Source organism: Ochlerotatus camptorhynchus, unplaced genomic scaffold, assembly GCF_037179485.1.
Source record: "Ochlerotatus camptorhynchus isolate MF236.1 unplaced genomic scaffold, CSIRO-AGI_Acam_v1.1 ptg000023l, whole genome shotgun sequence".
In the NCBI taxonomy this organism is placed as follows: domain Eukaryota; kingdom Metazoa; phylum Arthropoda; class Insecta; order Diptera; family Culicidae; genus Ochlerotatus; species Ochlerotatus camptorhynchus.
The window spans coordinates 830,707-855,401 of record NW_027040515.1 but is presented as its reverse complement, the minus strand read 5'-3'; the positions used below and the strand labels follow the sequence as shown (position 1 = coordinate 855,401).

The 24,695-nt window shown below is 41.1% G+C and overlaps 3 protein-coding genes across 4 annotated transcripts in view; 2 read left to right on the top strand and 1 right to left on the bottom strand.

Moving 5' to 3' along the window:
• The window catches only part of LOC135706715 (guanine nucleotide exchange factor DBS), a 435,434-nt gene that overhangs the window by 63,698 nt on the left and 347,041 nt on the right, over positions 1-24,695 (top strand). The gene's annotated exons all lie outside the window — the stretch shown is intronic.
• The window catches only part of Asap (ArfGAP domain of ASAP), a 480,120-nt gene that overhangs the window by 351,675 nt on the left and 103,750 nt on the right, over positions 1-24,695 (bottom strand). The gene's annotated exons all lie outside the window — the stretch shown is intronic.
• LOC135706465 (uncharacterized) lies at positions 22,217-24,357 on the top strand. The gene has a single exon (XM_065228081.1). It carries the CDS (start codon positions 22,217-22,219, stop codon positions 24,350-24,352), a length of 2,136 nt encoding a protein of 711 aa, XP_065084153.1. The 3' UTR covers positions 24,353-24,357.

The window sequence follows — 24,695 nt, the reverse complement described above, 5'->3', positions numbered from 1 at the left end:
GTGGTCTGATTTTGATCCAGAGATGATGGATTTTAATTCCTAATACGCCAATCGATAGGAATTTTTTCTACGAATCTGTTAAATTAAAGACTTTATCATTTTTCAAAATGTCACTATTGAAAATTTCACGAATGTGCAACTGTTGCTATGATAATTAAAATTATCACCGATTGACTGGGAAAAGCGATTTCCCTAACACAGATTTCAAAGTTGAATTCCATCCGGTCTCACCAAACGGTGGCGAGGAATGGTGTTCTCCAGTACACAACGAAAGGCTGCCTGTAAGCAGTTGGACGATTGTATACGCGGGGGAGGGGGGGAGTTATCAAAAACCTCTTAAAATCGGTCTACGTAGATTATGAACAGCCCCTAAGACCACGTAGTCCTACGTCACCATTGCTGCGTACATTCCCATAGGGCTGTTCCTTGTAGTTTTTTTTTTAAATTTGTATGGACAATTATATCTGCTGTGGAAGAGGAAATCTAAAAGCTCTTGAAATATATGTGGTTTGGCCTTCCTGGACTCCAAAATAGGTACACTGGAGTCGCTTTTTACGCGGGTGATACGTCCCGCGTAAAAAAAAACCGCGTAAAAAAAAACCGCGTAAATTCCGGAATCCGCGTAAAAAAAAACCGCGTAAATTCCGAAATCCGCGTAAAAAAAAACCGAGTAAAAAAAGACCGTGTAAGAAAAAACCGCGTAAAAAGCGATATATCGCGTAAATTCTGAAATCCGCGTAAAAAAAAACCAAAATCCGCGTAAAAAAAAACCGCGTAAATTCCGGAATCCGCGTAAAAAAAAACCGCGTAAATTCCGAAATCCGCGTAAAAAAAAAACCGCGTAAAAAAAAACCGTGTAAAAAAAAACCGCGTAAAAAGCGACTCCAGTGTACCACAAATATACAAATTTCAAAGTTCCGAATGCGTATTCAGTGTAGTAGTGCAGCAAACTAGGAGTAGATTGTTTTTGTTTTGCTTATTGATTTATTTGATATGGCTCAATCGAATTAACATTACAGGGCCGAGGATGCTTGTTCACTATAAAAAACATCGTAAAACTATTCGCATGTCGTATAACGCCATCACTATAGAGAAATGATGAAGTATTAGATTTTTTTTACAGTTGTCATTCTTGCATTTATCGCAAGGATCCGACTCTAATTGAAACATCCCACTATTTATACCCTTGGTGAAGTTAAAGTTGAAACACCCTTAAAAGGCGCGCCCCTTTATCAGTGAAACTTGGATTCCTCAGCAACAAAATTAAGGAATGACACCAATAATGATCATGCATCAGAACCCTAGTCTTAACCACTTCAAAATAGGGAACAATGAATAGAAGATTAGGAATCACATAGATGAAGACTAACTAACTAATTTTTTCCTTGTTTCTAGATCATCCTCGATCTAAGCAAACCGAGGACTTATCACTATTAACAAGGCATACAAAGTAACAAGAACAAAGATGTGTTCCTTTCATTGCTGAAAAATCCTGTTCCCCTAGTTTGAAGTAGTTAGGACTAAGAATCTGTGGTAGATCTTACATCCCGTAACGTACCACGAAAAGGCGATCCACCCACGTTACGGGGCATCGTAAAACTGTAGTCAAATGGTACAACACAATGAACACTTTATCTTCCGCTATCCAATAAGTCTCCTCCATCAGAATGGGAGCCGCTTTCAGTGGTTTCATTGTATGGTAGTATCGTCAAAGTGGGGGCAGAGCACTTCCATGTTCCCTGGGCGTGGACATCACTCATCACGAAACGGTTGCTTTTCAAAGTCGTTGACGCATCGACCTGATGAAGAACAATGAGGAGGACCACACAATGGTTGTTGCCGAGCAAACAGACGATCGCGTGACACACATCGAGAGTGGTCTACTTCTGTTGACAGCCGAACCAATTTCATATTGGTATGTTTTGTGGAAGCTGAGATTTGTGCTTTTGAAGCTTCACGCTAAGGCTTTCTTACCCGATCGTCATCGAAACATATGAAGAGTACCTGGGCTGGGAAAATTACTGGTACTCTTACATTTTCTTCAGTGCCAGGTAAAGTCTGGTCCATTTAGAATCTGGACACTTTATCTATTCTATAGCAGCGTCTCTAGTGGTCAGATTTGGAATGTTTTGACAGCGATTTAAATTTGAAAGTACACGTGTTTCAGTGGTGAAAGTTGCGTCTAGGGCAGTATTAAAAAAGTTGTACTAGATGGAAGATGAGAAAAGACAAATTGATCCTGCACACCCATGTCGAAAACCCCATGTCGAAAATTTGAAATATCGGGGCACTTTTAATTTTTACAACAGGGAATCAATTTCCTTGTATTTTGATAGATCGACCCATAATGACCTAGTTTTTGCACGGTCGTTTCCGCGAGAGAAGAAGAACACGTCACAGACAAAAAGAAGCCAGTTGTCTCGTCTTCCTCTTAGGTTTTTACCTTCGGGAGATGTTCTCAAGCGGTTACATGATCGCAAGAGTGTGTCCCGGAGGGTTCAAAGCAAACGTCGTGCTGGAACTTTGGATCGACAGCTGAACTGGAATGTGTTGAGGTCGATCAAGAGAAACCCAGGACTCTCGGATCGGGATGTAGCCAAAAAAAACCGTTTCAGTCGTAGTACCGTCCGGAGAATCTAGTGGCTAAAACACGCGCCCGGATGCCCTCTCATGGACGACGAAACCTAGGTCAAGATGGATTTCAGGCAGGTTCCCTGACAAAAGTTTTATCTGGCCACAGCACGGGGTGATGTCCCCAGCAAATTCAAGGTTGTTTTAGCCGATAAATTCGATAGGAAACTGATGATCTGACAAGTAATTCGCATCTGCGGACTCAAAACCAAGCTTTGCATCACTAACAAAACGGTGTGCAGGATCAATTTTCTTTTCGTGTCTTCCATCTAGTACAGTTTTTTTAATACTCCACGTATCGAGACGAAACTTTCAAACACGTGTACTTTCAAAACAAATCGCTGTCAAAACATTCCAAATTCGACCACTAGAGGCGCTGCTATAGAATAAATAAAGTGTTCGGATTCTAAGTGGACCAGACTTTACTCTATTTTGTCGGCTGTGAAAGGGAAATCGGGATTATGCTTCACATTTTTCGGCGTAAATAGAATTCAGGTTTTTGATGTTTTGCAAATCGACGTACCCAACATAACGTAAGTTTATAAAACGTCGAATGTATATTTTTTTAAACATTTAATTTTATCAAGGTTGCACCGTACTTAAAAGTGTCGTTTAGATGTATTTACTTAAAATAAAATCACAGACAAACAGACATAACACATTGAATATTTCGCATTGTAAAACATCGTCGCTAAAACATTACCGCCATCTGTTGAGTACACTGTGGTGGGTAGTACGCTGAACAGATGGCGGTAGTGTGTAAACGTCAAACGCAAGGGAATTGACTATGCGCGCCACAGGTGGCAGTACTACCAACTGAGATACTTTTAAATTGACCGTTAAATGCTTGTTCGATGAACAACTTGTGTTAAGAGATGAACTAGCCTCAGGCTAAAAATCTCTAAAATAAAGACAAAAAAAAAAAAAAAAAAAATGAACAACTTGTGAGTGTTATGTCTGTTTCTCGGTGATAAAATTGTCCCGTTTCTAAATACGAATCAAAATAAGTTCAAAAATCTTCCGTGCCGATTTTATCAACTGAGACAAAATGTTACTTGTGACCTATTGAAAAATCACTCCATATGTCATCATTTTCATCTATCCAGCATTCCATGCTCGGTAATGGCGGCCTGTTGGTATGAATAAATGTATCCTTCATTGTGCTTTTTGACACTATCTGGAGGTTCGGAATTTGATCCCTCCCTTTCCCTCTCCCAGGAATGGAAGAAAATGGAACAACATACACCCTCCAGTTAAAGCCCTCTAGTTTAAAGTATGGACGACTGTCACCACAAAACTGAAAAAAGCTGTTCCCATCGAGCAAAGTGGTGCACTTTGACGATTCGATTGGAACAACTTTTGAGAGACACTGAAAAAAGTTTTCACTTAGCTTCTATTAGGAACGCACATAATATTTTTTCAATAACAAAAATAATGATTTTTATCTGAATATCACATAGCATAAGAAATTCTATATGAGAAATCATATAGATTTCATTGGACACATAAAGTTCATGTGATTTAGTTGTGCAATTTCCAATTATGGGATCACATGAAAGTTATGTGAAATTCACATAGATATTTTCCACTGGTTATGTGATTTATTTTATGAGGACGTCCATACTTTTACTGTAGAACTTTACCTTCAGTTAGTGTCAAAAAGCACAGTGAAGGATACATTTATTCATACAAACAGGCTGCCATTACCGAACATAGAAAGCTGGATTCGAAATGGTCACCAAAAACTGTTCGATTCCAATCCAATTCTACGCTCCAACCAGACCCCAACCAGCTGATTGATGTACCGTTCGCGACAGAAGTGGGGGAAGCCAATAATTACAACATTCCCAATTATCATTGGCAGAACGTGTTCAGCACTCCGAAGAAAAAACGTGACCGACCGTTTTCGTTCTTCTGGCGGTGGAATAAAAAGACAGCTTAGGCAGTGTCCAATTTGAACTGATTCTTTTTGGTGCCGTGGTACAGACAATAAGAAGGAACGTGCACCACAGACAAATGGACGGTGTTCTGAAGTGGCTTTGATTGTTATTGAATGGATAAACAACAAGGTGAATTGTGTTGCCTGTGTGCGATTTGAATGGGGCGTTTTGCGAGAATTTGCATACCGCAAACAATGCCCGGTTGTTGGGTACTTTTGTGGCGACCACGGGAAGCTTTTCCTGTGATTAATTGGAGTCATATTTTTACTTTCAATCGTGGCTGGAATCATAATCCATTCATTCATCATCAGAATTTTATTTAAGCCATGTTGTACCTACAAATAATTAAGAATACGATTTTAACAACAAGAAATGATGAGAAAATGGCTTCCCACATTTTTCGGTATGTCATTTTCCCATCGATTAACAAAGCAATCCATGTCTCGCTTGCTCCTTCCACCAGCAAAGAAGATCTGATCAAAACAGAAAATCCACGAAAAACGCTCCGCTCGATGAACTCATAGCACTTCACCCACAATCCACAACACCTACTGAGATCAGCAAATCTGCGGTACGACGCGATTGTCTTACTTTGGTAAGCGAAAGAAGTCTGTCAAACTGGTAATTTGACGCTTCCCGGTGCTTGCAATTGTTGTGTCCGGTTCGATACGGACTCGTCCGACCAAATAGCGAATGACTAGATCGGATTTGGGCAGTTGGAGAAACGCCTCTCACCGACTGCTCTAATGACCAAGTGAATTTGCCATTGTTTGTTCCGTTCAAGGGGAAATTGGGTTGCTTCAGCAGTTTCATACTAAGATACAAGTCTTTTGATGACTCTCTCTCGTGTAATTACCACTGCTGATGGCTGACCTGCGGTCAACCAACGACCATTGCTTTAATCAAGATTTATGCGTCTGAATTGGTGCTAATAGCTTGCGTTTTTTTTCATTGCACCGAGCAGTGTCACGCAGATATAGATCTACCACGATGGAACTGTTTGATTCCCTTTGTAACTGCAATTAATTCTTATTTGCCAAGGCGAAAGGTCCTACGCTCTCACTTTAATTGGTCTAAATTGCGAACTCGCTCTGGAGGGCCCTCCCACGAGGTATATCGGTATAGAAATTTTCGTCTCCTCAAAACCTTTTGCCACAGACTTACACACACACACACACACACACATACGTACGCGGTTATGACCTTCCTCTTCACGCCGGGAAAAAAGATATCTCCACAAAACGTTTCGCATCAATTATGCAAAACTCCGATGGTAACGAGAAACGGAATTCCATACCTTCAGGGCCTGCTTGCGTCCCGTGGTCGTACCAACAACCTGCCCGAAGCGTGCGTGTCATTCGAATACAAATCTGCCTGCCTGCTACGGTGGATTCGATACCTTATATGCTGCACTGCACGGCCACCTCCGACCGATTATCGTCTGCTCTGCCATGTTGCGCCCGAGCGGAAGTGTGCATGAGGCAGAGGCGGAGGAGCATCGATCCGTGTAAATACCGTTTGGGGCTGGTGGCAGATCTTGTGTCTTTCGCTGGTGGATAAAAGTGGTAATGTCACAGGTTGGTTATCGCCTGCTTGGTTGAATTTGGCACGACGACGATGACAACGAAGACTAGGTACCGTAAAACAAGGGCAAGTTGATCACTCATTGCAAATCGCTCTTAAACCTGGACTAACAAATGTTTCTGCATGTTTATTTTATTTTTTTGGAAATTTTCAATTCAGGGTGAAGTTGACCATGCAGATTTTTATGCAATGCAAAATTCAAAATTTAACATTTATACTTGATTAGTGTTCACTGAAGAAGAATATGGTGTTTAATGTCAATACACACTTAAAAATAAAGCATAAAGGTACGTTTGATTGAGCTGAATTTCGCGTCTGTTATGACTCAATATTATGTCAAAATTGATGCTCGTATATGTCAGTCCAAGAGAACTTAAATTTACATGATTTTTTCTAAGTGTGTAGTTATGGTTTTTGAAAAAAAAAACACACACAGGATATTTTGATGCAAACTAAAGTTCGATTCAAAGTAAATCTGGACGCACGGTTTAATACACTACCGCGCCCCTGGTGGTTGGAACAAAAAACGTTTGACAGGTATTTGTTGATGTTTCATTGACGAAGAAATTGGTGAAAAGTTTTTCTCGATTGATCGACGCATCCCGAAATTGCGGATCATGGAACTTGAGAAAAGAAAATTAATTGTGCACAAACATCTAGAGAACCCTTCGTGGTCTGCCTCAAAAATAGCAAAAGTGTTAACATTCCCAAAGTCAATGGTGAATCTTGTAATCAAACGTTACTCTGAGTGTGGATAGAGCACAGCGCATCTATCATAAAAGTGGCACTAGGGACAAAGAGCTGAGGAGAGAGGTGTTGAGGTACGTGAAAAGCAACCCAGGTGTCTTCATACGTGATTTGGCAAAGAAATACAGCCCCTTGACATCCCTATACCAAATAACAGTGAATGAAAGTAGGCGCCATGTCCCGGGCACAAATTGATTTGGGCCCGCTGTCAGCTGTCAAATAGTCGAATAAGAAGAAGAAGAAGTCGATTGGTTTGTTTTGATTTGACGCGAAATACAACAAGTTCTGCTGAAGCTACGGCGCAAAGCTAGAAAAAAGCAGTATTCAAAGTAATTCGTGTGATTTCGGTACTTTCATTGTATTTTCCATCGTATTTTAATCGTTTTCCGGATCTACATTATGCGCCAGTGGCAGAAAATGTCTCGGCGAAACGATTTTATCGTTTCCAAACTTGTTTTCTCTGACAATTTCCCGAAAACAAAAACTGATCGTCTGGATATACGGGATATACGGAGTCATCTACCCTGATCACATCAGATTCTTGCTGATGAATAGGAACATTAAGACGCTGCTAAACACAACAGTACCTACATTATGTATTTGGAACTAAAACTTTAAAAGACTAGTAAGTATTTTGAAATGATTCTTCACAAGAGTTTCAATTGCAAATGCTTCTTGTTTTTTTTTTTTTTTTTTCAATTCCGGAATCCCAATTGCTGGAACGGTCTAGTGAATTCATCTCGCAGTGATAGGAGACAGGGCCAATACGTAGGATGATTTGCCTAAAGTAAAACAGGTGGTACAATTGCAGCTGCTGTTCCGATTTCAAGACCAGGAGCAAATACTGATTGATGACCAAACATTGATGCAGGTTGATGGAAAATCTGAAGGTGTTTTATCGTTTTTATTGTGCTTTTTACTTTATACTCATACATGAATACAAGTTTATTCCTGGTTTTTATCCGTTATTTAGTGTCCTTCAAAAATAATTATTTTAGTTAGCTTTTGGCGATTAGAAGGCTTGAATGGAATGATCTGCTTTGAGTAAACTGCAGTTCTGGTGTGAAGATATTTGATCGTCGTCACAAGGCAAAAGGAAATCCAAATTTGCAGCGCTCCGTGCAACAGAATGTATGACCATGTTATCGAAATGCAATCCCACATTCACGTTCTTATCGGTTCCAACAAGGTTCTGAAAAAAAAAATATGATTTTTTACCCACGAATACTTATGATGATGATCTTAGCCCATATACTTACCCTAAACTCAAATTCAGCTGCCTTGCAAATCAGAAGGAGTGTGTCAACATTAGAAATCACTTCAATGCATTGCTCGCAGATGATTTTAAGAGCAATTTGCTTGCCAAGTTGCTCAATGTTTGTTTTTATAGCAAAATGAGTGATATCATCGTTGCGGAATAGTTCCCATTTATTCTCCGTTTCCAGGCTAGCCGTTTCTTGAAGGGGTTGATTTGAATCCATATCAGGCGTATCAGGTATGATATCACAGCATTGTAGAAGTGGCGTAGTATTGAAATCAGTACAATTACCATACGATGAACTGCTAATTTCGATTTGGTTCAGCATCCTCTTATAGCTTGCTCGAAACTGGCCAGCATTTGGATTATTATTTGAACCGCTTTTCGATCTTATTGCTCCGAAGAACATCTCCAGGTAGTCTTGGCTAAAACGGTACGTGTATATAACTGACATGCTTTTATTCATTTCACAGTATTCTGTGTAAAGATAACTAAATGTTTCCATGGCCACAAGGAAGCCAAGGAAACCAGTCTTATACATAGATTTCAAAATCAATGTGCCATCCAATAACTTTATACTTCTGATGTAACCTTCCGCGAATGCAAATACTTCCCGAATATCATGGATATTATCCTCATCAAGTGGTTTTTTGAAATTCTGAGCATTGCTCCTCATACTATTCAAAATGTCGAATATATTATTGAACAGTTGCAAGAACTCAGCAGTATGAACGGAATCCGTAAAATCAGCTTCATAGGAGCTTAAAAAATTCAAGGCTGACGCTACGCTGCCACTGATGGTTTGAACAGCCAGAATGACTTTCATTTTGCTGTTTTCGAAGTGGACATGTTTGTCACTTAAATTCTCTGCTATTTTTATTCCCCGATCATTTTGATATTCATTCAGCTTCTCTATAAAGGGTGTCCACGATGAAATTACCACACACAAAATTGATTCGCAAAATTCGAGTTTTCATCCGATTGCCATCAAATTTTCTGGGATTGAGAAATAACTATTAAACTTCATTTTACCATTTTACTCGTATTTTATTTACAGTCCATACGCAAATGCCCGCACCTTGGCCTTAACCCCGGCCATAAGATTCTGCACAACCTGTGAATCAACCGTTTTTTGCATGTAAACCCATACTTTCTTCAGTTCCTCGACTGTCTTCACTACCTTAGATCGTTTAAGAAGGTGCTGCTTCATAATCGCCCAGTACTTCTCGATGGGGCGGAGCTCCGGAGTGTTGGGAGGGTTGAACATTTTCGGCACGAAATTGACCTTATTGTCCGCATACCACTTCAGCACGTCCTTGGAGTAGTGGCATGAGGCCAAATCCGGCCAGAAGATTGTTGGGACGTTGTGGCCCTTCAGGAGAGGAAGCAGCCGCTTCTGGAGGCACTCCTTTATGTACACCTGTCCGTTCATCGTGTCCTGGGTCACGAAAGGTGTACGGAATACTTTTTCCTTCACTTCTGGGCTTCCGATCGGTGGTCAACCGTTCCTCGAACCGCTTAATCACTCGCGACACCGTGGAATTCGCGATTCCCAACGTTTTAGCGATGGAACGATGCGAGAGATCCTTGTTCTCGTGATGAATGCGCAAGATTTTATCACGCACGAGCTGTTCTTTCGACTCCATTTCCGCGAGTTTTGATCACAAGACTTTAAAACTTGCAGGATGTAAATAATGCACTATGAACTAAATCCACCCAAATTTTCATTAAATTCTACCCAACGGTTAAAAAGTTAGAGCAATTTCATAGTGTGGCAATTTCACCGTAGACACCCTTTATACTCCCATTTAACAGTTCCGCTTCTTGAAAGCACTGTCTGCTGAGAATGCAAAGTGTTACGCACCAGTTTAATCATGTGTACGACGTCCAATAGTACGCACACGTCATACTCGCCACATGGATGCGAAAACCTGGGTTTCAAATTCAGCGAATCGGTACGTAGGTCACAGCCAAGTGCATTTGCTGTTGCAATGTTAGACTTTGTACCATCAAAAGTGAATGCTACTACTTTGACTCCAACTTCGTGCAGGTTGCAGGGGATGGTATTTACAAGGTTCTTCTTTTCTTCGGCTTTTAGTCCATTGATTAAATAATATGCAATCGGCACTTTCCATGCTTCCTCAACGCCAGACACCATGAAGACCAGCGCCTCTTGCGGGGGTTAAATTTTCTCCCTGTGATGTTATGCTACCATAGTTCACAGTACCATCAAATCGTTGACTATGCTTGATCCATGTCACCTGCTGACGAATTGCCATTTCATCCATTAGTAGGCATCCATGTAGTGCCTTGCCCTGTTCTAACATCTCCTGTGCCTTCACCCGTAGAGCATCAAGAGCCTGGCCACTTACACCTGGCTCACCGTTGACGTTGACGTACCATCGGGAAATTGTACGAGCGTGAGGTAGAGCATTTCGAAAAACCTTACGAACGTAGTTGTAAGCTCTTGGAGAGTAAAAGTGAAGAGTAATAGCAAATTTCCGTAGTGATTCGCTGTAAGGATTTCCATTTTCCTGGATTTCAGCTCCACAAATATGTCATTATTGGTTGAATACTCCTAGGTTATAGTAAAGTGTGAATAAAAAAAAAAAATATGTATAGATTTATTGGCTTATGTATCTTTTTTTTTGTAAATTTATTATTTCGAAATAGATCGAATTACACAAGAAAATACATATTAACACCGAGATTAAAACTAATGATTAAGTTGAAATTCACCTGCAGTGGATTATTTTCGAAGTCATCAACAAGCTGCTTTTTTTGGAGAGTCGACATCAATTGTTCCATACTTGTCATCTTATCATTCAGCCTTCTGTTCTGAGCCCTTAATAGTTTGATTGTGTGCTGGTTTCGTGCAAACTGCGATTTTATTTTTGGAACAGCAGCTACCAACTGATCCCCTGTGGTATTCGTGGTGATGTCTCCTATGTACCTAACAGTTCCTGTAGATCTAGATTGCAAGGACGGCACAGCTGGATTCTGAATACTTGTAAGATGCATTTCATATTCAGTGGGTGGTACAGTCGAAGCGATCGAAGAGGCCAAAGCGGTTGAGTTACTGGAATTAAATTAAAACGTTGATTAGCACTCTTCATCCAGTAATTTGAGAAACCAATTTTTCAAATACATACCCGACCTTTGCAACATCACTTCCAAATAACGTAGGAACTGCTGTATTACGGAGCGTTCTCTTGGTTTCTAATTCCTTAAATGATTCCGGTGTGAAGTGATCAGAGCATATCCTGGCAGTTTCGAAGTTGATACCTTGTTGCAACATATCATTTTCCGCTACAACTATAGATCTGATCCACTGTAAGCGCCTGTTATGTTTTATCGGGAAACGATGTTTCGAGTGCATAGGTCTTAAAACGGAATGAAAATCTTTTTTGCAAGACGGTACAGCACACTTCATTTTTCACTCACGGACCGCAGAAAACCGTAAATTTTTACCCAAACGGAGAAAGCGAAGTTAACAGCGTGATGTTTTTTTCTTAAAAAGCACAACCAAAACAAAACAAAACTTTTACAAGGTTTACAACCAACAACATACGATGTTGACATTAGTTTGACAGTTGAGCTTGCTGAGATGTTGTCTACACGAAAAAGTGGTCCTTGCCATAGGCCTGAAGAAATACGATTCCAACTTTTCCACCGTGCGTAACATCCTTTCAAGAGAAGGATATAATTCTTTTTGTGCCAGTAAACATCCGAATCGCTCCCTGAAACAAAACTTAGTGGCCAAAAAGCGAGCACGATTACTATACGAACGAGTTTTGACCAAATTTGATGGCTGTATTTTAATGAAAGACGAAAAATATGTCAAAATGGATTACAAACAAATCCCCGGACGAAAATTTTACCTGGCAACTGGTCGTGAGGATGTCCCTTCCAAGTATAAATTTGTTTTTGCTGATAAGTTTGCTCGGTAACTAATGATTTGGCAAGGAATCTGCAGTTGTGGCCTTAAAACCAAGGTTTTTATCACATCTCACAAAATGACGTCGAAGGTTTACATTAAAGAGTGTCTGAAAAAACGGATTTTACTCTTCATTCGGCAACACAAGACCAACGTTATGTTTTGGCCGGATCTAGCTAGCTGCCTATACTCTAAGGAGGTACTAGAATGGTTTCATTATTATTATTATTATTATTATTATTATTATAGTCCATCTGACTTGATAGTCTCAATGAAACACTTAAATCTAAATGTAGTCACTCATTAAAAATTAAAAATTGGCCAACAGTAAACGATGACGAAACCTCGAGGCATTGATGTCAAAGTCAAATAGGTCAGAGGCTTCGTTGAATTGATGAATCATGGTGACAAAGGAACTGTTTGAAGCATAGTTTGTTGCATGTACTACTTCACGTAGCAAGGTTCTCGGACGGAGTGTTCGGGCAGGAGCATACAGATTAATTTTGGCCAGTAACTCAGGAACATCATATTCTGCGAGTAAAACTTTAGCAACGAAGACGACCTGCGATATGTTTCGTCGCTTAGCAAGAGTATCCAAACCCAGTAAACGACAGCGGTCAGCATACGGTGGTAAATTCAGCGTGTCACTCCATGGAAGATAGCGCAGTGCGTATCTGACGAATTTGCGTTGAACAGCTTCGAATCGTCCACTCCATACAGCTTGGTAGGGATTCCAGTAGTGAGCGTACCAATGAACAGTAAAGGGCTTTAAAACACAGAGGATCACGAAATTCCTTAGATAGCTTTGTCGATCGTGGTTGAGAAGTGGCGAGTGTATGTGAGCTTTTCATCCAACATGACACCGAGGTCTTTAACGTGATCGACACGTTTAACTGCAGTTCCAGCAACGTTATAATCAAACAAAACGGCAGTCCTAGTTCGACGGAAACTAATTACGCAGCACTTTGAGACACACAGGACCATAAAATTACGTTCACACCAATCATTAAAGATTTCAAGAAGGTTTTGTAGTTCTAAACAGTCGGCATAGCCTCGAACGACTAGATAAATCTTCAAGTCATCGGCAAAAAACAATTTACCTCCACGTAGTAGAATAAACGTTAAATCGTTCACAAATAAAGAGAAGAGCAGTGGTTCCAAAGTGCTACCCTGTGGAACTCCTGATCTGTTCGAGAAACAGTACGATGAGTAGTTTCCAATGCATACAGTAACTTCACGTTGCACGAGGTACGATCTAAGCCAGCTGCAGAAGGAAACAGAACATCCAATTTTTTCAAGCTTTGCTAGCAGAACGTCGTGCACAACTCTATCAAACGCAGCTTTAAGATCAGTGTAGATGGCATCCACTTGAAGTTTATTGCATACATTTTCCATACAGAACGACGTAAAGCTGACGAGATTAGTTTCCACGGAGCGGCCAGGAAAGAAACCATGTTGACATGTACTTATGTAATGCTTGCAGGAAGCAAACAATCTCTCATTTATCAGCGACTCAAACACCTTAGATTCAACCTCAAGCGAGGTAATCCCACGGTAGTTTTCCACATTGCGTTTGTCTCCTTTCTTGAAAACAGGGAACATAGTAGACCGTTTCCATAGTGCGGGAAATTTCTGTTGACGAAGTGACAGGTTGAAGAGCAAGGACAACGGAGCAGCTAAGATATCGGAGCATTTTTTTTAGGACTGCAGATGGAATAACACTCGGACCTGGTGAAAATGATGATTTGGTTTTACTCATCACATAGAGAACCATTTGTACATCTACGGCAAAAACATCCATGTTTACGACGTCGGTTGGCACATCACGGACGGCTCGCTCAATTTCTGCTTGCGATGGGGAGTCATTCGAGAAGACGCTTAAGAAGTGCCTAGCAAATAGGCTGCATTTGTCCTCAGTTGTCAATGCTACGTCATTGCCGAGAAACATTTTTGACGCACCGAGATCGCACTCGTTTCAGGTTGCGGAGAGAAGCGTTAGACCAAGGCGGTTTTCTTGGAGGTTGGCACTTCGGTACTGAAGCACAAACACAGTCGCGCAAAAGGCTATTATAGCGAGCGGCTGCTGTATCGATATCAAGATCATTCAACACGTTCCAGTTGATCCGGGACAAGGAACGTCTCAGCAAACGGAAATCGGGCTTCCGGAAATTGAGCCGAGTGGCAGTCATGGTTTCATCAAAACGAATTTGAGATCCGTTCGCGATAGATATATCCAAAGCAGGGTGGAAATTGTCAAGAGGAACGATGACATCAGGCGCTTCAGCGACGACACAGTCCAGAAGTGCACTTTCGCTAACAAAAACCAAGTCAAGAAAACGAGACTGTAAATTGGGAAAAGCCATGCCGTCAACAAGCAAGCGGCTGGCAGGAGTAGTTGAAGATGCAATTGGATCTGGAAACGCATAACCCTGGCCTGAGGGTGACCAGCTAAGCCCAGGCTGATTAAAATCACCAAGCAGAAGAAGCACATCCGATATATCAGCCATGGACGATGCAAATTCTGTACCATCCAGATGAAGCTGCATTGTGGTGTCGACGTTCACCGCTTAAATGAGGATGTTCTGTGAAGTGAGGCTGACCTTAACCCAAACCGCTTAAATGGAATGCTGCAAACAATGTTAATTTCGTCGCCAAAGAGATTAATCCTCCGAATTGCCCAATTGTCAAGCGAAAACTTCGAGGATGCGGTAAAGAAGTGACAAATGCACAACAAATGCGTTTAAAGTGGAATAAGTTCGCCGGTACAGTGTCACCAGCGACTGTGCAGATCATGATGGCATCGATCACAAGTAAAGTGCGACAGTTCGTTCGAAACGGTGAAATGTAATAACTTGTTACATATCGTTTGAAAGCTGAATAAATACCCTTTTGTTTGACGTTTTGATCAACCGTGTATGTTGTTTACTTCTTGAGTTATAATCACTTGAATGCGTCCAAATTTACTTTGAATCGGACTTTAGTTAAAAATTCGCCTAAATGTATGCAATGATTACCAGTTTTTCACATATTTTTTTTATGATAGTAAATTGTTTTAACGAAATCTGTTTTCAGATTCGGATTCAGCGATCAAAAATTAGGTACACACTTAGAAATTGATGTAAATTTAGGTGCTCTGAGACTGACACATACGAGTGTCAATTTTGACATAAAATTGAGTCATAATAGACTCGAAATTCAGCTCAATCAAACGTACTTTCAAACTTTTCAGTCTCGGAGCATTTAATTTTACATGACATGTTTGGTTACGTCTCATCCTTTATGTCAAAGATGGATTCCGTCACCTGTAAGATTAGTAATTTGAAGGTGTGTAGAATAAGTAATTTTGTCAAACCAGAATAAATGCTAGTTCTAAGGATTTTTAAGGTCCAAGCGCAATGACGATGGAAGCGGAACGGCAACGGCAGCGGAAAAGCCCGATCTGAGTAAGCCTACTTGTCGGATTGAAAACTAGTTAGATCCAAATCGACTTCGGTTAGGCATCTTGATGTCATTAGTGACAACTGTCAAACTCTCCGTTTCCGTTCCGCTTCCGCCCACATTGCGTTTGGGCCTTTAGGAACAGTTAATACCTTGTACAGACATACAAAGTACACTGCTGTACTACCATAGAGGTAACTCTAAGACCAGAAGGTCCTGAAGAAACGAGCTCAACTTTTTGGCTCAGCTCTGGTACTCTCTTCGGTCCCAAGCTAATCGATTCACCCCTCGAAACATAGGAAAATCCACGAACCCCTCATTTTAGCTGTCAAACTTTCATAGCGAATCAAAACAAACATTGTGTAGTACTAGAATTTTGACTAGAATGGGGTACGTTAATCGATTTGCTTGGGACCAATAGGCTAGTCAAGTAGTTAGCCAATTTAAAATCGATAGTTTCGTATTGATTGTTGGTACTACCGTTGTTTTTCTTTAAGCTAGTACCTCAAATTGTACATTTTGAGGTACTCGATTAAAGGAGTACAAAGGTACTGCTTTGTATGTCTGTCAATGGTATAAAAGTTGCCCATTTTATCACTTCCACAAAATTGTACATTTAGACAGGTAGAATGCATCGTTAGTTAGGGAAAACGTTTCAAAAGTACAATTTAAAACTACTAAATAAAATTCTTATCAAATTATCTTATAACAATATCATGAAAAGGAATTTTGAGAATCAAAAATTGAACGGTTTAACTTCACCTTAATTATCAACTTCACCCCGTTTTACGGTACTCATGCTGATGATGTTTATGGCGACATTGGCATTGAAAGTGAGAGTGGTTTGTTTAGCTTTCTAACTAAACACGGTTGCGCTTCCGAATGGGATGGAGGAAGACTTCCTGCGGTGAATTCCGCGCGCCTTTTTCGACGATGTTGTTGATTGGATAGGTACATTGAAAAAAATAAACGGTGCACGTGGTCCTCAGTTCCTATGGCGATTGTTTACACGGCTGGCGAAAACCTGTTCTGGATTTTATCTTGCACAAACTGGGAAGGAGTTGGCAATTTATTGCCACCAAGAAAAAGACGGGAAAATGGCAGGAATTTGAACAGCAAAATCACCAGGCAAATTACGGTTCATACAAATTTCCAAATTTATTTATGGGTGAAAGTCTAAAAGCTCTCAAAAACTGTCTACGTAGCTCATGAACAGCCCCTAAAGGCACCACGCAAATGTCACTGAAGTTATCCAGTACCATACCATCCAGCATGTACTAATTTGTAGTACAGGAAGCCATCCAGTACCATACCATCCAGAATGCATCATAAATCAACTATTGCATACTTCACGGCGTAAATGGAGCAATTGTGCTAAATTAAATTTTAAATCAAAATTTACAACCATTAATGAAAATACATATAATTTAACCATGTATGGTAGGAAAACCAGTGACAAACCATTCCAGTTCTTCGCCTAGAATATTCTAGAATATCTAAACAAGACATTTAAACATTAAGACATCATGGCTAATTGTTTTGAAATTGTTTGATTGATTTTTTTACTTCAAAGAGGAGTTCTTCAAAGAAATTTGAAAATTTTTCTACAAATACTTGCTGGATGGGAATACGGAGTGAAATGTAATTAAAGTGATTTATTCAGAGTATTCAGTAATATCTTAAGAAGACATTTGTATACTCAAACATCATGGCTAATTGTTTTGAAATTGTCTGATTGATTTATTTTTACTTCAAAGAGGAGTTCTTCAAAGAAATTCGAAAATTTTTCTACAAATACTTGCTGGATGGGAATACTGAGTCAAATATAATTAAAGCGATTTATTCAGAGTATTCATATTGCAAATTTCTTTGAAGAACTCCTCTTTGAAGTAAAAAAATCAATCAAACAATTTCAAAACAATTAGCCATGATGTTTAAGTATGCAAATGTATTCTTAAGATATTACTGAATACTCTGAATAAATCACTTTAATTATATTTGACTTAGTATTCCCATCCAGCAAGTATGTGTAAAATAATATGAAAATTTCTTTGAAGAACTCGTCTTTGAAGTAAAAAAATCAATCAAACAATTTCAAAACAATTAGCCATGATGTCTTAATGTTTAAATGTCTTGTTTAAATATTCTAGAATATTCTAGGCGAAGAACTGGAATGGTTTGTCACTGGTTTTCCCACCATACATGGTTAAATTATATGTATTATCATTAATGGTTGTAAATTTTGATTTTAAATTTAATTTAGCACAATTGCTCCATTTACGCCGTGAAGTATGCAATAGTTGATTTATGATGCATTCTGGATGGTATGGTACTGGATGGCTTCCTGTACTACAAATTAGTACATGCTGGATGGTATGGTACTGGATAACTTCAGTGACATCAAACGCAATGTGGGCGGAAGTGGAACAGAAACGGAAAGTTTGACAGTTGTCACAAATGACATCAAGATGCCTAACCGAAGTCGATTTAATCAAAGATATCTAATTAACAAGATATCCCACTAATTAATTCCTCATACAAGGCATATAGTTACCACTCTTATGTGATTGCAGTGCTATATGTTGAGTGTACATTGAAACTGTTGGGAGTTCCCCGCCAACTTTACACCCAAGGCTCAATAACTGACAGGTGTCAGCATGACAAAGGTCAACGCGGACGTTGATCATCAGCCGAGGGTAGAGGACCACTTGGCGCTACCAGAACTTAGTGTCTAGTGTAAGTTGTGCAACGTCAGCGCCATCAGGTTGTCAAAGAGGGTTTTAAGTGGGGAGGTCACCGCTTAAGTCGAATAGGAATCTTTACACAAGTTTTTACAGAAATTTAGTTCGAGCCTCAACGTCTGTTTTCTGTGCTAGTTTTCAATCCGACAAGCGGGATTACTCAGATTGGGCTTTTCCGAGGGGGGCACACATCTAAATCTCAATTCTAGATGCTCAACAAATCTCACACTAGCGAATCGATCTTCGAAAAGATTTCTTTCATTTCTCGCATCTACTTGCATCGCGCATCATCTTTTTGCAGGATATCTTCTGAATCGTCATCAATCTTCTTTATATCTACTCAGCGTGCGTGCAGCTAACCAAAGCAAAACAAAAATTTTCCTACATCGTAGATCGGACTTTTCCGCTTCCGCTGTCATTGAGCTTGGACCTTAAGGCTAATTTTGCGTTTCTACGACCGTTTTCCACCGTTCTGTTTTGCATTTTAAAGTCCTTTGTGCAATTTTATGGCCATTAGCTGTCAATGAATTTGGATGGGTTTGGTATATTTAGAACCGTTTTGGCGTTTTAAACTTTGTTTTTCGAAGCCATAGTCCATGGACAAGATCTATTTTATGGTAAACAGTTCAGCTCAGAATCATTTCACCAAGGTGTGCTAGTATGAACATATTTTATCATGGACTAGATAGAATGTTTCCATCTTCAGCGAAGTTGCTCAGATGGACAAGACCTATCCTTATGTAAAGAGTTCAGCTCAGAACCCACTCAACAGGCAGCGCTCGTGTAACATTAATATTGAATTGTTTGCCCTCAGATGGATTAGATAGAAGGTTTCCGTATTCAGCAAAGTTGTTCAGATGAACAAGACCTATTTTGTGGTAAAAATTTAAAATTGAAAAATGTTTATGGATGTTAATATCTTGAATATACAGAACATTATGACTCTTGAACTCCTGGAGTAAAGTGTAGATAACATTAACCAGTTGTTTCATTTACATAGTGCTGTAATAGGTCATATGAATAAAAGCGTTTACTTTACTTTTCCCGTAAGAAAAGCACGGGAAAGTAAAGTAAACTCTTTTTATTCATACGGCCCAATGTTAAATGTCATAAATCCAAGGGGTAGGTCACTCCGCACACCAATCTTGGGTCAACATTTTTCTTAGTGTCCGTAAGTGTGCCGCTGGTGTGCCGCCAGTGTACCGGCAGTGCCGGGCATAGAGCAAGCTGCGATTTATATACGAATATACGAATATTATGGCATGTTTGGCAGCTCAGCTTGAATGTTTAGGTTTGCAATCGCAGTGGCCCCGAAAATGTCGAATATCGTGCTCGATAAGGACACCTTCTACCGACGAATAAAACGCCTCTACGCCAACTGGAAGGAACCAGGAGTTTTCCCATGATGATTCACTGCAGAAGGTGGATTGCATTCAGACGGCGGTCGGCCTAGACGAGGAAACCATCTACAGCAAATCAACCTCGCTGCAGACCTGGCTACTGGGATACGAGCTGACCGATACGATTACGGTGCTGTGCGAAAAGTAAATCTTTTTCCTGACCAGCAAGAAGAAGATTGACTTCCTGAAGCAGATCGAGACGGACGGTGAGGAGGGCATTCAGTCGGTGAAGCTGTTGGTACGGGATAAAACGACAAAGACAAGGCCAATTTTGAAAAAGCTGCTGGAGGCTATTAAGGGATCTAAGGATGGCAAAACGTTGGGCGTCTTCTCCAAGGAAAACTTCCCGGGTGAATTCTGTGAATCGTGGCGAGCCTTCATCAAGGACAAGAGCTTCGACACGGTGGACATCAGCGTCCCAATCGCGTACATCATGTGCTCCAAGGTGGACTCCGAGGTTATCACCATTAGACGGTAGACGTATGTTTCTGAAATACACAGTCAAACAGCACGTAATGTTGTGAACAACTTCAATGACAGCTGTCCATCAGTGCTCCTATTTTATTTAATGAACAATCCAATGCCTACGCGATTAAGCCGAAGGTGTGCCGGTGGATGTGCCCAAGCTGTGCCGAATCTGCTTTCGGTACACTGTGCTGAGTGACTCCGCACACCAATCTTGGGTCATCTTTCTTTGTCAGTGTGCCGATTGTGCCGGTCATATAGAGCAAGCTGCGATTGTTTGTAAAATACCCATCTCGGCAACCCGGTCTTTCTGACACCTTGAATGTTTTGGTTTGAAATCGCAAGGATAAATCGGATAGAGGATGACGCGGAAGTGGCGGGTGTGCAAAATTTTGGTGTTTTGTGTTCATAGGATAATAATAGTCCTGTGTTTTAGGGTTTTATAATGCCATCAAAAGCAGACCAGAAACCTAGCCTTTCGTGATGTGAAAAGCAACGGTCTATCAACGGCTGGAAAGAGTTGGAACCGGTGGGGAACATTGTTGGAGATCGACTATAGAGGATGATGAATATAACTTCTGTAGTTTGTTTTGTGTGAGTTGCAGCATTATTTGAATTAAGGGTACTAACTGCCTCTTTCTCTCGAGCTCACGCTAGAACCTACATTTCGTATTTAAATCTATAAGTGAACCGAGAAGTGAACTGCTGGTCTGAGTTCCTCTGGGTATATTCAATTAGAGGATGTTCTTGAAAATACAGTCAAACAGGACGTAATGTTGTGCATAACTTCAATGACAGTTGGCCGAATCTAATTTCGGCACAATGTGCTGAGTGATTTATCCGTTGCCGTGTGTCTTGATGTACTTTTCATACAGTAGTGTGGAGCAGAGTTGATAATAGAAGAGTTACGCAGACTGAAACCAAAATCTACCTATCGAACTGTCAAACCGGCTACCTTTCGAGCACAGTAGACAAAGTGACTCTGTTGTGTGGGATGTATTGTTATCGAAACTAGAGGAAACTTTCACAACCCAGGTGAAATCATCTGAGGTGTAAACAAAAACAAAGGTTGCCAAAAATAAATGCCCATTGATCGACATCAGTGTTGCAAGCTTCACTCTGCGTAAAGGCCCAAGGGCAATGACAGCGGAAGCGGAACGGCAGCGGCAGTGGAAAAGCCCGATCTGAGTAATACCAACAATCAATACGAAACTAACGATTTTAAATTGGCTCACTCCTTGACTAGCCTATTGGTCCCAAGCAAATCGATTAACGTACCCCATTCTAGTCGAAATTTTAGTACTACACAATGTTTGTTTTGATTCGCTATGAAAGTTTGACAGATAAAATGAGGGATTAGTGGTTTTTCCTATGTTTCGAGGGGTGAATCGATTAGCTTGGGACCGAAGAGAGTACCATAGCTGAGCCAAAAAGTTGAGCACGTTTCTTCGGGACCTACTAGTCTTAGAGTTACCTCTATGGTTGTACCATAGAGGTAACTCTAAGACCACTGGGTCCCGAAGAAAATCATTATTATTTTTGGCTCACTCAGTACCAGAACAACGGTCCCAAGCAGTCCCAAGCTATTTCACTCACCCCTGCATGTTCTGCATGAATCCACACACCCCTGATGTTATCTGTCAAACTTTCATAGCGAATCAAAACAAACATAGTGTAGTAATAGAATTTCAACTAGAATAGGGTACGTTAATCGTTTGCTTGGGACCAATAGGCTAGTCAAGTAGTGAGCCAATTTAAAATCGTTAGTTTCGTATTGATTGTTGGTACAACGGTAGTACAACAGTGAACTTTGTATGTCTGTACAAGGTATAAGCCTACTTGTCGGATTGAAAACTAGTTAGAACCAAATCGACATCGGTTAGGCTTCTTCGTGTTATTTGTGACAACTGTCAAACTTTCCGTTTCCATTCCGCTTCCGTTCCGCTTCCGCCAACATTGCGTTTGGGCCTTAACTATTCTATTAACAACTCTGGTGTGGAGGAATGTACGGAAAACGACGATCTAGAAGGCAAAGCCTTGTATCCGACAAGCAAATTGACAGCCCATTCATCAACATGTTCTCCGCCGAAGAAGACCTATCGGCGACCGAAGGCGGCATCCCAAGCAAGGAATCCATTGCCGAGAAATTCGAGCTTCTGAAGTCCAAATTCCTCACCATTCTGGAGCAGCGTTTTTTCGGGAACCTCAAACATGACTGGTCGAAGTCCGCTGAAGTGGACCCGCAAGACCAATCGCTGTCGTCTTTCGTCAGCTTGAGTGATGACAGCGGCAGTTATCTGATAATGGAGGGTAAAAAAATCTCCTTCGATTGGTTCCGGAATGCTCTGGCAAGAAGCGCATCGGACTCGGAATCGGAAGCTACTGCCTTACCCGTTGCGGTGGCTAAGCCCAAAGTCAAAATTGAAACTCCCTTCCAGGTTGGTACTCCTGAGCAGATGGCGGCCCTGATGCAAGTAGAAGATCGTTTCCATACCCACAAGTCCAGAGCAAGGCAGGGTATGAGAGGCAGATTGCTGGTTGAGGATGTCCCGTTCGAGGAGGAGATTTTGGGTATAGAAAAAAAGTATCCTTCCAAGTTGGCTACGCAGGTGGATTTGCACTATCGGAATGAGATTTCACACAGACCAAGGATTCGCAATTTCGTGCGAAGTGATTCTATGCACAAGCTGCGGGAAGCCTCCCGCAAGCAATTCGAAACGTTCTATCGGAAGGAGTATCTGTACGAGCAAAGCAAGTTTTTGAAAGCGGAGAGGCTACAACACAAGAAGTTCGACGAAAGTTTGGAGGAGATAAGCGAAGCCCTACGGAAAGTCATGTGGCAGCGGTTCAGCCAATCGCAGCGGGAGGTAGACAGTCTTAAACCTTGCCTCGACGAGACGGCACGGTTGGAGAAAGAATTTCGTGACCGGCAACCGGAAATGGACGCCCTTTGGAACGGGGTGATCAAGATGGAGCGTACATGGGCTGAACGGATCAAGTGTCAGAACTTTTTGTATTTGATTATGCCAAACCCATGGCGAAAGGAATACGATTGGATCCATAGGGATGAGCAAGGAGAATTGGAAGGATATCCGGAGTCGATTGCAAACAGGAGTATTGTGAATTTAAGGTCTCCGCACGAGAACAATGACATATGGGCGGTGAAGGAATTTTTCGAGAAAGAGTATCTGGAAAAGGACAAACCCATTTATGCGGTTTTTGAGGATAGTTCGAGTCTGCTACGGGGAATAGATGCACTGGATGTTAATTTGATGACATTATTGAGTCGGCTGAACGTACTCAATTGGGCCGAGACGGAAGCCAAAAAGGAAGCGGAAGACGTTAAGAAGCATTACGATCGAATGATTGAAAATTTGCAGTTTGCAATTCATGATTTAACGGATAGAAAGGTAAGATGCGAGAATCGTACGGCTCAGCTGAAAGATGTTCTGAACAGATTGGCGAAGGATCCTCTTTGGGAGTGCGTTGCTAATGAAAGGACGAGGAACCTCGACACCCTTCTGTACGTTCTCTACAAGAATCTGTTGCCACGGGATCAACAGGACAGCGCTTTGAAATTTTCCGGAACCGAAAGCTTCAGCTATGTTTTCAACCTTATCACGCAGCTCTTGACGGAGTTGGACAAAATCCCTCCGAAATTCATCAAATCTGCGGACAGACAGGTACGATTTGAGCACAAGCATATGATGAACGAAGCCCGGCGAGCTGCGAAGGAAGATCATCGTCAGAGACAGATGGCCATCCAGTTGAAGCGTTGTTTGGCTCCTCCGTACGTGCGGCCTCCACGAACCGGCAAGCTGCCAAGGTCAAGACTCAAGAAGAAACCTGCACCGGAAGTGGTAGTTCCATCGACGGAGACCAAGTTCGATCGGATTTTCAGGCTTGGATTTGGAGAGCATGCTATCATGACCGAGGCGGAGCGCAGAGGTATGCAGGTGAATTCGATCTATCAGAATTACAGCTCGGTTCAATTTGACCATTTCCTTCGGTCGATTGGGTACGAGCCGGTCTACGACTTTGTGAGCAAGGTGGAAGAACGCGATGGACCGGAGACGAATTTCTTCCAACGAAAGGAGTTGATTCCGCATGTGCTGCGCCGCATGAAGAGGTATGATGAGTACCAGGAGAAACTTAAGCAGAAGATGTTCAAAAGAATGACAGAAATTTTGGACATACAAATAGACGATTAAATTGTGTTGGCTTCCAAAGCTTTTCCAAAATGGTCCGTTCTCCATGCTCATTTAGTTGAGTCTAAATATAATAGTCTTATATCCACACCTGATCCTTTCCGCTTTATGTATCATGAGCTACAATCCGTTGAATCTACGATGAACAGAAAATTCCGTTTTCACAAGAATCGATCCAGTCTCTACATCGTCTTCAACAGTAAAAACGTCGACTTAAGGTGAGGTTACTCGCTGTCACTAGTGAGGTGACAATAGTCACCGCGATTGAGGAGACTCCCCAGTTGATTTGCGCGGAGTGTCACCTCACTAGCGATGAGTTTTGTCACCTCACTCGCAGTGCAGAATA